General features: G+C 40.2%; 1 protein-coding gene across 8 annotated transcripts in view; it reads left to right on the forward strand.

The window, feature by feature from the left end:
• Positions 1 to 13,592, forward strand: part of DAB1 (DAB adaptor protein 1) — a 419,748-nt gene that overhangs the window by 307,890 nt on the left and 98,266 nt on the right. For all 8 annotated transcript variants that reach the window (XM_077785334.1, XM_077785332.1, XM_077785335.1 and 5 more), the window contains one exon: positions 7,048 to 7,247. In XM_077785334.1, the coding sequence (XP_077641460.1) occupies positions 7,181 to 7,247 (67 nt within the window). In that variant the 5' untranslated portion in view covers positions 7,048 to 7,180. The remainder of the gene's footprint in view (positions 1 to 7,047; positions 7,248 to 13,592) is intronic.

Genomic DNA, 13,592 nt, shown 5'->3' on the forward strand with positions numbered 1-13,592 from the left:
AGGAGGGTTTGCTGTTTTGCTGTAATGTCAGGAAGCTTCAGAGAATGGAAGGGCACAATGTACAGGTCAGTCTTGTGACTGAACAAATCTCAAAGGGACTTGGAAAAGTTGGTGCAAAATTCACATCCTTTGAGAAGGTCAGTGTAAGGCATCACTCCAAACTTTGCTTCAGATTTCAAAGTATAGCTTAAGTTAGGTATAGTGCTGTTATTTTATTTAAAATGAACAAGAAGGTGAGTTCCAGTTCAGTCTCACTAGAAATACTAAGAAAATGATCCTGAAAATCAACAAAAACCAGAGCTGATCAAGATATTTCTATGAAGGACAGGAGAGTAACAAGATTCCTGTAACTTACTGTGCCACTTCAAAACATGCTGAGCTGTCCAGGATGCGTGATGTTTAATTCCATAACCTTTTCTTCCAATTAGAAGACACAGGTTCTGATTGTGAGGAATTTGCATTTCAGTATGAAACGTGGTGTCTGACATTGCTTTTACCTTCTCCCTGGTGATGCTCCTGACTGCACACTTCTCCCTTTCCTTCAGTGTGATGATTGCACCACTGCACTTTAGTAATCATTTAACAGCTCTAATTACAGAATACTGTGATCCCAACTGTGTACTTTGTCCTCTTTGCCTTCTTAGTCCCTGTTTCTTTGGTGTCGAGAGGATCACAGAAGAGCCGTTCTTCTGCTTTGCAAAAATAAATTCCAAAGGCCCTGCTTTGGTAATGTACAGATTTGCATTTTCTCGTGGCTGTGGAGTTAATGACACTGAATTTTAGCTGTAGAGGGGTTGGTTTGTCTGCTGTTGTTTACATCAGTCATGCTGGCATAGCTTCTCTGACACTAATACAGACACACCAGCATAAAATTGGTGTAACTCCAATCCATTAACATCGATGGAGTTAACCAATACAAGTCAAATGCAAGGCCATTGATTTTGTGCTGGTGTGACTTTATTGACTGGAGTGGAGGTGAGGCAGTTCCTGCTGGTGGGGCTGTGCCTGTGCTTGGAGCAGTTCTGATTTTGGTTTCTTGTTTGTTCTTGCACAGCATGATCAGAAATTCCTTCTCTGTTCTGCTCCAGGGTCAGCAGTGTGGGAATGTGGGAGCAGTGAAGTCTTGGAGTAGAGCAATTCCTAGGGGAAAAGCATTAGGTAATTCAGCTTCACTGAGCAATCTCTAGTCCCATCTGAATGATTTCCTCTGTTATTTGCTAACATGGTATCAGCGGAATGATGTGAAGTTTTTAAGCTTGCTCCTTTTTGATGTGATACCCTGCTAAAGCTTACAAAAGCACTCTTGAGTGGAGTTTGGAGTCAGAAAGTGCACTTAAAGCAGTGATGAGTGCTGTATCTATACCCCCAGCACACTGGGATTGCTCCTGGTTTTCAGCTCTCTGGAGTTGCATTCCCTGTTCCATGGGCAGAGGAGATGTAGTTTTTCCTGAATTCAGATGCCATACCTTTAATATTTCAAAAATCCTTTAAAGCAAGTCCATGTCTTCTATTTTGTCTTTGTTGCATGAGAGCTGTCCTATATAATATAAAATAGAAACTGGAATATTAAAATGAAATGTTAGTAATTTGCCATTAAAAATGTTGATGAAATCAATTCATTCCTTTGAAAAGCTTCTTTTTAATCTGGTCAGCATTTTCTGTGAGTAGAAAATTCACAGCACTTCTGGTGAATAATTGGTGGAGTGGAGTGCAGTATTCACCACGACATGGAGTGATTTCCAGGAGGAATTTCAATAATTATTCCTGCCATCACTGGAATACTAATAAAAATCTTACTTTAGAAATATTTTATAGATCAGTTTTTTGCCAAGATGCTCTTCCAGTGGTGAATCAGCTTCAGTGGTGCTATTTGCCCCATCTGAGGAACTGGGTAACATGCCCTAGAGACAGAAAAATGAAGCATAGTTTAAACCACAATAAACTTAATAAAATGTGTTTCTAGCCTAAGTTACATGTAGGATTTTGTTAAAAAAAGAGCTTCTTATTTTCAGGAGATAAGTATTTTATGAATACAGTCAACTACAGCAATTAAATGCAAAGGGAAATTAAATGCCGTGGTTGTAGTACTAGGTATTTTTCTGATATTGGATGAATTAAAAAGGGTTATTTGGCAGTGTTGTTTTGGAAGATACTACAGACATAGTACAGAAAACTGGATAAAGGACATAAAACTCCTTTCTTTATCATAATATATAGAAAATGAGGAATGGAAGGAAGTACATGCTCATTTTAAAGCAAACCAAACTAAATATGTGATCTGGAGGCAGCTGTGAGTCTTAGAAAGCCATGAAATTTGGGAGTGAGTGGGAGATGAAGGATGCTGGGTTCCAGGGGAGGGTTTGTAGGGGAATGAATGTTTGTGTAGTATCTCACTTTCACAGAATCACAGAATAATGGGATTGGGAGATGCCTCTAAGATCATAAGTCCAACCTATACCCTAACACCTCAACTAGACTGCAGCACCGAGTGCCATGTCCAGTCTTTTTTTAAACACAGCCAGAGATGGTGGTTCCACTTTGTGCTTGTGAACAGTAGAATTCCTTTCACCTTCTCAGGCTGCAGAAATACCAGTAAAGAAATGGCAGGAAAAGGCAGCATTCTGCTTGGAGTGCCATAAAAGAGACTCCTGTGGCTTTGTCTCTGGAAGCAGTGCCTTTCTGGGGGCAAATGGCAAAACTGGAGGAGAGGGACAGATCCATGAACAATCCAACAGAGCTTGTTTTCTGTGGCAGGGCAGAATTTCAGTGCACGGTCTGGCTTAGACTTTCCTGTTAAACACTTTACAGAATTTGCTGTAATGAAGTGTCACCAACAACTCTCCTGTTTGCATTTGTTTCCTCCTCATTTTCTCCTCTCTGTCAGTGTCTTAAGCTCTCTTTTACCTCAGCTGGCTCCTTTTCTGGTTCTCACTTGCAGGCCTTGTTCACTGCAGTGTATCAGTGGGTTTTGGATCAGTCCCTTGGGTTCCCGTTGGGAATTAGAGCAGTGCCTGCTGTGACAGATGAATCCTCTGATGTTCTCCAGCCCTGACCATTGGGGAGATGAGCTGATGAGTACAAAACACTGTGAGCAGCACCAGAGGATTTCCTGGCCCCTCTCCCTGCAGGGTACAAAGAGCACTGGTGACAAGGATGGGTTTTCCATTGTCTGTTTGTGTGTGGTCCCACTGCTGTTCTCTACTAGGCTTCGAGGGCAGGTGGGAAGTGGATGAAGAACATTTTCTCCCAGGATTGCAGACCCTTGCACTTGAACTGGTTTTAGTTTTCCAGGATCACAGCACTTTTCACTCCTATTTTCACTTATATTTTACCCTTTTAGTATGTTTGGGCTTTGCTTAACACTTGTAAAATCACAGGCATCAACATGATTATGTTGGGTGCTTTGGAGGAGAAAAAATTAATTTCAGGACTCCAGAGACATAAAAGCAGGAGCTAAGGATGAGAGCACAGCTTTTGTTTTGTCAAACCAGTGTTTGGGAGGTACCATCCTCTTGTCAAATCCCACTTTGTGGCACTGGAGAACTTAAATACCTAGGGAATGCCAGGGCTTAGTTACAAATCCTTTCTAAGACTGCTTTTCTTCTATATAAGCAGATGGAAACTGGTTTCAGGGGAGGGAACTTCTTAAGTTTTGAAGTCCCAGAGAAAATTAATTAATCCATGTATTTGAAAGCCAGAGGGGAAGTATTATGATCATCTTGTCTGACCTCCTTCATAACTTGGGCCAAGGGAAGTCTCCTAATAACCCCTACATGAGCTCACTGAAGCGTGGTTGAAAAGACAAATGATTTGACAGAAATTGTTATTTCACAGGCATGTGGGGGAGGCGAGTGGAGCTTGGGACTAATTTCCCCATGCATAAAGGGTCCAACCTGTGTTAATCCTAACTGCAAAGTGAATTTACAGAAATATTTCTTTGCAAAGGCTTTGGGTTTTGTGCTGGCGTGGGAGTAATAGAGAACTCAGGCTTAAGAACTTCTGGAATTAAGAGCCAGTTAATTCCAGAATGCGCTGATTGTGTTCCTGCTGTAGCCACTTAATAAGGCCACGGAAAATGTCAGTATTTTGTTAAAATGAAGAGCTCAGAATCCTCTTTAGGAAAAGCTGAGGCATGCACACAACATTGCAGCAGCAAAGCACACAAGGAGATTGTTAGAGTGGATGGATACGTGTAAGACAATGGAATTTTTTTAATTTTTTTTTTTTTTTTTTTTTTTTTGAAAAAGCAGCTAACAAAATTCTGTCTTTAGAGCAGGGAGAGAAATGTGGCAGAACTGATGAAAGCAAATAGCATCTCATTGATAAAACACATGCTGCAGTACTTCCCACAGTTGGGAGGCTGTGGTATTTAACAACGGTGACCTAGATTGGAGGAGACAATGAAAGCTGTTGCGGTGAGGAGCAGATTGACTGCCATTCTCATCTGGGTAATAAACGGCTGAAATATGGACAGTGCATCAAAGTTTACTAATGTGGCTTACATAAAGACCTACACTTTTGGAGGAATTGTCTCTGTAGCAAATTCAGTTTGAACTATAGCTGGTGTCTGACAGATGTTTATGTGCTCCTTTACAAAGATGCCTATTACTTTATTCAAGGATCTATGAGCCTGTGAGAGTATGACCTGATTAGGTTTGGAAGTAAATCAATATGTGAACCTGTCCAAAAACAGACATGCATTTATTTTAAAAAATATTACTCAGTGGAATAGCCTCGAGGGGATATAGCTTTTCTGGAGAGTTTCAGATGAGATAGCAGTCATATGTTGTTACTTTAAAATATTCAGTGCCATTCAGATGCTACTATTTCAGCTGTCCTGTTGGAAATAGCTGACAACAGGAGATGACATTCCTGAGGCTTTGTAGCCACAATGGCCTTCTAAGACATTAAAACTTGCTTAACTACGGACCTCAGGGGTATTTGGTATTTATTTTTAATTTATTTTTTAATAAGTGGACCTATTATAAATATTTCCCTTTTGTAAAGTGGCTCATGTTAGTGCTCCTTGTAGATTTATACAGTTAACCTTTGGGTAAATATAAATCCAAATTCTCGAAAAATAAACTGTCAATCCAGCTGTGACTCGAGAGATGCTTTAAGTAAGTGCCATTGAGCTGTAAAGGCTGATGCATCCCTACTGTGCTGTAAAACTAAATATTATTAAATTGGGTTGCAGGCAGGGGGAGGGGAAGGAGATGGGGGTTGTGAGGGACATCTGTTCTGCTCAGAGCTCCTCTCCCTGCTCGTGGGGGGATTTGAAGCGTGAGTGAGGAGGGTGAGGACATTCCCCCCAGCACTGCTCCAGCAGCTGGGCTTGGGGAGAGGCTTCTCCCCATCCATGGACCTGGCCAGAGAGAGCTTGGGTCCTGGAAGCCTCACTGTGGGAGTGTTATTCCTTTTCCCTCTCTGACCAGCCTTCCTTTGCTTTGTGCTTTTCCATTCTTTTCTCAGCTGAGAAGATTCATCGAGATGCTGTTGGTTTATTCAGGTGTGTTCAGCAAGCACTGCAACTTCAATTTGTGCCTCACTTTATTTTTCCCCTCTTTTTTTTTTTGCCATGCGGTGCTTATTCAGATTCCACAGAGGGGGCAACAGGGAATTTTGTATTTCAAAATCAGTTCAGCAGATTTTGAAAAGCTATCTTTGAATATTCTATAATACACAGACAGATTTGAAGAGCTTATTAAAGAAAGCCCCTGACACACTTCAGCAATATTAAATCACTTCAGACGGTGCATGGCAGTGTAATGTTACTGAAGCATTTTAAAATGTTAAAAGAGCCTGGATTTGAAAGTACTGGTGGCTTCACAGCCCTTACTGTGAAAAGTGATTTAAAGTGTCAAAATTATTCCAGTGTTTACAGTCTGTTACTTTCTTACATGACAAAGAAGGGACATTAGTAAGTAACTCTAACTGCAGCTAATCTCTGGCCACCTAACCAGCTGATATGCTGGGTTAATATCTTTATTAAATGCTTATTTAATAAGTGGGCAGCTGTTCCAACAGGCCAGATGGACTTCTCTGTAATTGTGCTAATAATGAGAACTTTCTCACAAAAAGAAAGGGGCAGTAAGAAGATGCATTGGGTGAGGGAACATCCTGACAAATGGCTTCAGGACAGTCTGGTCCTCTGCCCTCGACAGACTGGCTCAAGTAAGTGGTTCATCCCTCAAAGCAGGAAGGACCAGCAGTGAGAATTGGAGCAATGGGTTCTTTTTGGCTTAGATGTTTATTCTTTGTGTATTCTTTGCCTCCAGAGCTCTGACATCCCCAGTCCTGCCTCCCTCATCCTGCTCCAGCACATTCCTGCTGTGGGATCACACCTGCTGCATTTTTGTCCCTAACAAATACACATTGTGTAAAGCTGTAGCTTTCTCCCTAAATGTTACCTCTCTAAATGTTTTTGCACCTATCCCACTTATATTTCATGGGTCTGTTTTCAGAGATTTTTGCAAGAAGGATTACTAGATGGGTGTTAAAATTACAGCTTTGTTTTTGTGGAGACAGTCTTTTATACTGGAAACATTATCATAAGCAAGAGGAGTGGCAAAGTATGATCTCAGCATGAGCAATGAACACATTTTTAATTTGTCTTTGTTCAAGTAGGAGAATGAAAGCACTGAAAGACAATTGGACAAGTAAAAATCTGAACTTATTCTCTGGCAATATGGAATTAGTGCATTTAAGAATTGAGCCCTTGCAAATTTTTTGGCTTTTGGTGACATTTCCAGCTATTTCCTGCATTGTGGTCTCTGTCCTTCAGCTGCTGGTGCAGAAGTGTTGGTCTCTACACCCTGAGCAGTGTCTCTAGGCTGTGAAGGCTTCTCAGATATGCCAGAACATCTCAAATATAGATGTCTGAGGAAGTCACAGATAACTATGGTCAAGCATCTAAAATCAGGGACAATTGGCTCAGTAGATGGAGAAGTTCCTATGTTTCTCCCTTGCAATGGTTTGGCTTTTTTATTTTCCTTTCATGTTTTAACCCAGAAAATGACTGTTCCTTTTTGTTTCCTTCCCTAACAGCACTCTAAAGGAGTGAATGAGATGAACTGTTTGGGTTATAGTATCTGAAAGGCTAAATTATTCTCTTGGAGAGATGTTCTAAATGAGCCTGACCGAGATCCTGGATCTGTGTGAAGAGGACTAAGGATATAGGATGTCAACTGAGACAGAACTTCAAGTGGCTGTTAAAACCAGCACAAAGAAAGACTCCAAAAAGAAAGGTAGTGACTCATTTCTCTTTATTTGTGTGTGTTTTGTACTTTAATCAGCTCCTACATCAGCCACCTTTGGCACATCTGTGGCTCTTCTGTTGTCTGTGTGCTCAGTGAAAGTGGGATTTGTTAAGATCAGTGGAAGTCTGGTGCAGAAATATGGGGGCTGATTCTCTGACTTAAAAAATATATACTTTTGAAATATGAGAAAAAAATGCATATTATTTATGGTTCACAAAGAGAAAGACTGTTTTTAAAACTACTCAACAGATCACTTTTTCTGTGCTGATAAACACATTTTCTTCTAATGGCTTTTTTTCTGCTTTGCTTTGAACTAGCCAGAGCACAAATGCACTTTGAATTTTACTGTCACTTTGTGAAGATTGAGAACTCAGTATCAATCTGTGGAGAGATTATTTAATCTGGTAATCTGGTATATGGAGATATAAATGAGGAGGAAGAAAACTCAAAATTAAGGTGATGCTGTGGGGAAATGGATGGTTGATTAGTTCATATTTGTATTTACAATTTTGCCTCAGACTGTAGAGAAGTTCTTTGGAGTGATAAGTGTGAGAAATGGGACCATATGAATTTGGTGCTTAAACTTGTTTAAAGATTTTTAGTAGGGATTTTTCTCTTACAGTTTTATTAGGATTTTTATTGCTTTATGGCTTTAAGTACTGATGAGCTTCAAGCCCAAGACCTTAAATTCTATTGGTAGTTTTAGCTGCTCTGAAGAACCAAAAAAGAACCAAAAAGAACCAAATAGCCATATTTGGTTATTTTTTAATGTACACATGAAACTGAGATTGAAAACAGATTTAATAAGAATTATTCAAATAAAAAAAAGTAAAACAAAAATAAAATAATAATATTAAACAATCTTAATACTCAGCACAGCAAGATTTGAATTTTCCTGTGAGCTCTGGAGTTTGTGATTCTTTCTGTGCATGTGTAATTTAGCCATTTACTTCTGAGGATGTTTTTAATTTTGCTAAGACAAAAAAACCTCATCTTTGCTTATATACATATAATGCAATTTTACTCATGTATAATGCAATTTTGTAATGTATAATGTAAATTTTACTCACAGTTAACTTGAACTGCTAGGCATCAATACCATTTAGTACAGCAATTCTACCAAAACATTTACCAAGGCCTTGTGTTCCCTTTGGCTTTTGTACCAGAAACCTTTATCCTAGAGTTTGTAGAAAACACAGCAATTAAAAAATTCCAAGTGTTTGTTCAGGAAGATGGTTTAAAAACCTTATGACTGCTCTAGGCCTACACTCACAAATCAAAAATTATTCATTTAAGATAAAAAAGCTCCAGTCTGGAAAGGCAAGAAAAGGGGAACTTTGATGTAAATGAGAGTGTGATCTAAGATGTTTAAGGCAAATAATGTTAAAGTGGTTTGGTTGCATGATCATTCAGTTTTTGGGGGCAGGCAGGAAATTAAAAAATGTCATTTCTTTGCAGTATGGATAACATCTTTTTGATGTGTGTCTCCTATGCTATTTCTTCTGCTGGAGGCTGAAACTTTTGAAACCAGCAAATAACTCTTTTAGGAACTTGATGTTTGTGTTAATAAAATATTTAGCATTCAACTTATAAAAACATTTCCACAGATCACAATTGTTGAATACGTCTCTGCCCAAAATCTGATTCTGTCCCCCAAATGGAAATGCTGAAAAGTCCCTTCAGTGCTGAGGGGGAGTGTAAATGTGTGTGGCAGTGATGTGAGTGTCTGGAGAGCTGGAAGGGACAGGGAATGGCAGTGGCACATCCCCAGGGTCGTTCTGGCTCGGTGCAGTCTGAGTGCATCCATCCCAGCAGCCATCCCAGGGCTGGGGCAGTGAGTGCTTCACACAGACAAGGTACACAATGCACACACTGTTTGCTATTCAAATCCCACACAGCCAGAGTCAAAGGAAACTTGGTGTGCTCATTTACTTGTCATTGAGCTGTGTGCACTTCCCTGTGTTCCAACAAAGGAGCCATCCTCTGTATAGTGGGAGTGATGGACACGTGAAAAACAGGGATTTTTTTTTCCCTTTTTCCCCCCCAAGTTCATTAACTGCGAGCAGTGGCAGGTAGCAAGTGCTAACATGAAGTTTCTTATGTTGCTAATCAATGAGTTTGATTATGCAATGGAACTGAGTTTTCCCAAGAAATCAGTCTTTGCTGTATAAACAGAAATTTCAACTCTGGTATTTTTTATTTTTTCAGCTCAGTGTTCTGTTGCACTGCTGGAAGAGCCATGCATCTCTCTCCATCCAGAGCAGGGACAGGTCTCTTTTGCTGTATTATCCACTGTTGTGGTAGTTCTCCTGCCTTCTGCAGCTCACAGCACTGCATGGAATGTCTGTCCCATGTTTGTATCCCATTCTGGAGGTATGGGGTGACTCAGAGGGGATGAGGATTTGTGTGGAATTGGAACATGGGACTGGGTTCTTTCCTGATCTCAGCATAAATCTTCTGTGTAGAGTCAGCTGAATCTTCAGTTCTCTTCATCTGCATAAACATCCAGTAAGGTGGTGTTTCCTATTTGGAGTGTTGAAATAAAACAAAGCTTAATTCCTAGGTGTATGGATATAAAACAGTATAAAGTGTCAGATGAATGTGAGCAGCTCTTCTTGCCGATGTACAGTGGCCAAAAAGAAAGCAGTGAATTGTACATTTGTAGTAATAGTGCCTACCTTGAGTTAAAGCCACTGTGGTGTCCTTAGTTAACAATTTTATAATCTAGAAAAGTTTGGAAAAAGGTCCAGGGGGAGTCTAATGTTATTTAGTGAATGTGAATGCAAAGTCTTGCTGCTGGGATGGACTAACTCCCTGCCAGAAGGGTGGAATGTGTGTTGAAGCTTCTTTAGGGTTTTGCTTTTAGGCTCTGTTGCATAGACTGCTGACTTTTGGGTGACAGCGAAATAGTTTGATTTGTGCTGCAGATGGGGCAGATGATAATGCTGGTGCAAAGATTTTACCAAATATATCTTTGATATGCCAGGAGCACGCAGAACACTCTTTCTGTAGTCACATGCAGAGCAAGGGAACACTTCTCTTCAGGCTGGGTGTTTTTACAGCTGTGAGCTTTGTGGTCATAGGCAGCTCTGCAGTGTCTCACTGTCATCTGAGCTGCTTTGTGAGGCAGTGTCCTGTTCCAGCACTGAAGGGTTGTCACTGCAGTTAGGACAAGAACTTAAATACAAAACCCTCTCAGAAGCTGCTGTTTGCACAGGATCGCATCTGAGGAGCTCTGATGTTCTGTGGGTAAGTTCAATATTTACATGATCATATCAGACTGTCATTTTGTATTGTTAACATTATCACCCTGAATAACCTTAAAAGCAGGCTATTGAAAAACCAGGTACACATTTTGCCTTTCCTTCAGCCCATATTGATGGATCCAGGGTTGGTGGGCTCTAGAAATGCTTCCTGGTCAATCCTGGCAGAGGAGTTGGAATTTTAACTGACCTGGAAATACCATTATGGGAACAGAAATGAGGCAGGCACCTCCCTTCCTCTCCAGATTGTCACTTTTTCCTCTCTGTGCTGTGAAGCTCCTTGTCCCTTGAGGACCAGTGTTTCACCCTGACCTCCAGAGCCCTCCTTCCTACACTTTATTCCATTTTACAGGCTTACAGTGCACTAGGTGTTATTAGAGAAGATTATATTTCTACCATCCTCCACCTCCAGCCCTAATCTTCATGCCACTCTTGCTGATATCTGCTGGTAACTTCATTGTAATTATATTTTTTGCTCACATTTTAAAAGATATCCTGGAGAGGTTTCATGTTGCTCTCTCTGTTGAAACGGTGAAAAATTCTCAGGGGATTTAGAAAGCTCAATTTGAGGACTTTTTTTGGTGATACTTTTTTTTTTTTTGGTGAGTTTGCCAGAAGTCATGTGTTCTTTAAGAAGTGTTTAGAGAATTAATGGTACAACTAATGCTCTTAAATGCTGATGTTATTTTGTTTGTTTATGTCATCTGGTTCATTAAGAAGTGGATAAAAATTGTTTTTTTGTATCATTCAGGATATGAAATCAGAATTTTTTTATTAGCCAGAGTTGTTAAAAACATAAACCATGTTTGTCTTGTAGTACATGGGGGAAAAGCCTTGTTGTAAGTGCTTATAGATTATTGAATCAAATTGAAAACATTTACTTGAGCCTATTGGAATTAAAATTGATTTAGAAACCTCTCTGGGGGAAATGTGTTGCATTGATGTTGAATTCACACTGATAATAGCCTGGGAAAATCCCTTATTGTGAAATCAGCTGAACAGAAAAATTGAAATGGGAGGTCAGTATAGAAGTGAGCCAGGCTACCAAATTTCAGCACAGATCTGTGTCTGCTTAGGGTAGGCCAGGGGACTTTTCTAGAGATTCAATCTCTTCCTCTTGCACTTAAATTCTGTAATTTTTCTGAAGCTTAGGGCTTGTTCTGCAATTCCATCTCTCATCATAAGACTCCTGAGACAATTTTCAAAATGACAGGGAATTGTAAAGAATGGAAGCAAATTGAGAGAGGAGCTTGGGCACGTTGGCACTCAGCATGATGCTGGATGATGCTCAGGTCCCCTTGGGTGAGATTCCCTTGTTTATTGGGTTGTAGGAATGAGACATTTAGGGAGGGTGGGACGTGCTCTGCTGGAGCTGGAGCTCTTCTCCTGGCCCGGAGCTGGGCACTGTGGCCAGGCTGGATGGACATCCAGGTGCCCAAGCCATGCTCCAGGAGGGAGAGCTGGTTCATGCCAGGTGAGGAGTTTACACCTGGAAAACTGGGAATGGAAAACTGGGAATGGGGATGGGTTTGTGTGGCAGGGCTGGCTTGGAGGTGGGAGATGTGAGTCTGATCCTCTTGGGATCACGATGGCAAAAAGTTTAATTGTCCTATTTTATCTCTCCTGAGTGCTGATTAAAAGGAAAGCAGTGGCTGAGGGACTGTTCACGTGCAGATTGGGCCTCTGGCAGACTCACATCTATTTCCTGGGTCTTTTAAGCACTAATGAGAGGCTGGGGTCTGTCTAACTATCTAAAGGAAAACCTTTGCATCCCCAGGAGCACAACTCTTGTCAGACTAAGATCAAACAGGAGCTACCTAGTTAGTTTAAAAGCCTTTGGGGATAGGAGGCCTTTAAACGAGGTTATGTTTTGTCATTGTCAGTTTTCATCAGAGGTGCCTGATGCTACCTCAGTCCTGTTTTGGGCTTCTTAGACCTCATTTGAATCCAGTTTTGCACTAATCATTGCTAAACTCCAGAGTGAAATGGAGGTTTCTGTTGAATATAAAAGTTACAATTTTGCTGACACACAGAAATCTTGGTGCAGTTTTTGTGGCTCTGTTTCCAGGCTGGAACTTCAGTTTAAATTAATAACTGCTATGGTGGTGGATTACTTTTTTAATGAAATAGATAGTGATTGTGGGTTACCTCTTTAATGAATTAACTTTTTTAAGAAAACTTCGTGATCAACTACCAACAATTGAAGCATCATCACTGTAATGAGAAATTTCAAGATTTCACATGGGTATAGGTTCATTTATTTTTCTGATTATGTAGCTAAGATTCACGGAATCCAGCAAAATCTAAATTTGATCTAAAGAGTAATGAACAGAGGAGCTTCTTTCATTGACTGGGAGTGGATTTACTTTGTTTCTTTGCAGTAGCTATGAGTTTTTCAATAATTTATAGATCAAGTAACAGCAACATTAATTGATACACTAATTGTGTCCACATGCCTGCCTTTAACAAATCTCTTTTGTGAAATGATTACTGACAATATTAATTGCACGTCTTTTGTGAATTGATGTAAGTTATGAATCCATTCTCAAGTTGAAAAGGGGTGGGAAAATCATTAATTTTGACATTGTGTAGCTATAATTAACAAGGGTTATCCAATAACCTATCATCAATTAGAGAGCTCATGAATTCTGTTTTAAATACCATGTACCAAAGGGGTCTGTGGTTAATTGAAGGATTCTTTGGGGGTGATGGATGTTGTCTCTTATTGCAGATATGATGTTTATTGTTGTAGTTAATTGAGGAAAATCTGCCTAAACTAAGGTTGGGGCTGGTGTTACTTTGCTGCTCCTCAGCAGAGGAATCAATGATCTGTTGAATATTAAGAACAGTGTTTATCAAGAGCTTCTGTTACAATTTCTCAATGATTTAACAGTCAGTTTAAAGTAGTAATCAGGAGCTCAGTGCAGTGCATATTCAGAGAGGATTTGAGCCACGTATCAGTCCATAAATACAGGTGGGTGTTGCTGTGCTCTGCACTGGGAGAATGCTGTGAGCATCACCCGTGCATCCAGTTCAGCCTGGGCTGTACCTTGTTTCTGGCTGCATCCTC

The sequence above is a fragment of the Lonchura striata genome, chromosome 9, assembly GCF_046129695.1.
Source record: "Lonchura striata isolate bLonStr1 chromosome 9, bLonStr1.mat, whole genome shotgun sequence".
Lineage (NCBI taxonomy): Eukaryota > Metazoa > Chordata > Aves > Passeriformes > Estrildidae > Lonchura > Lonchura striata.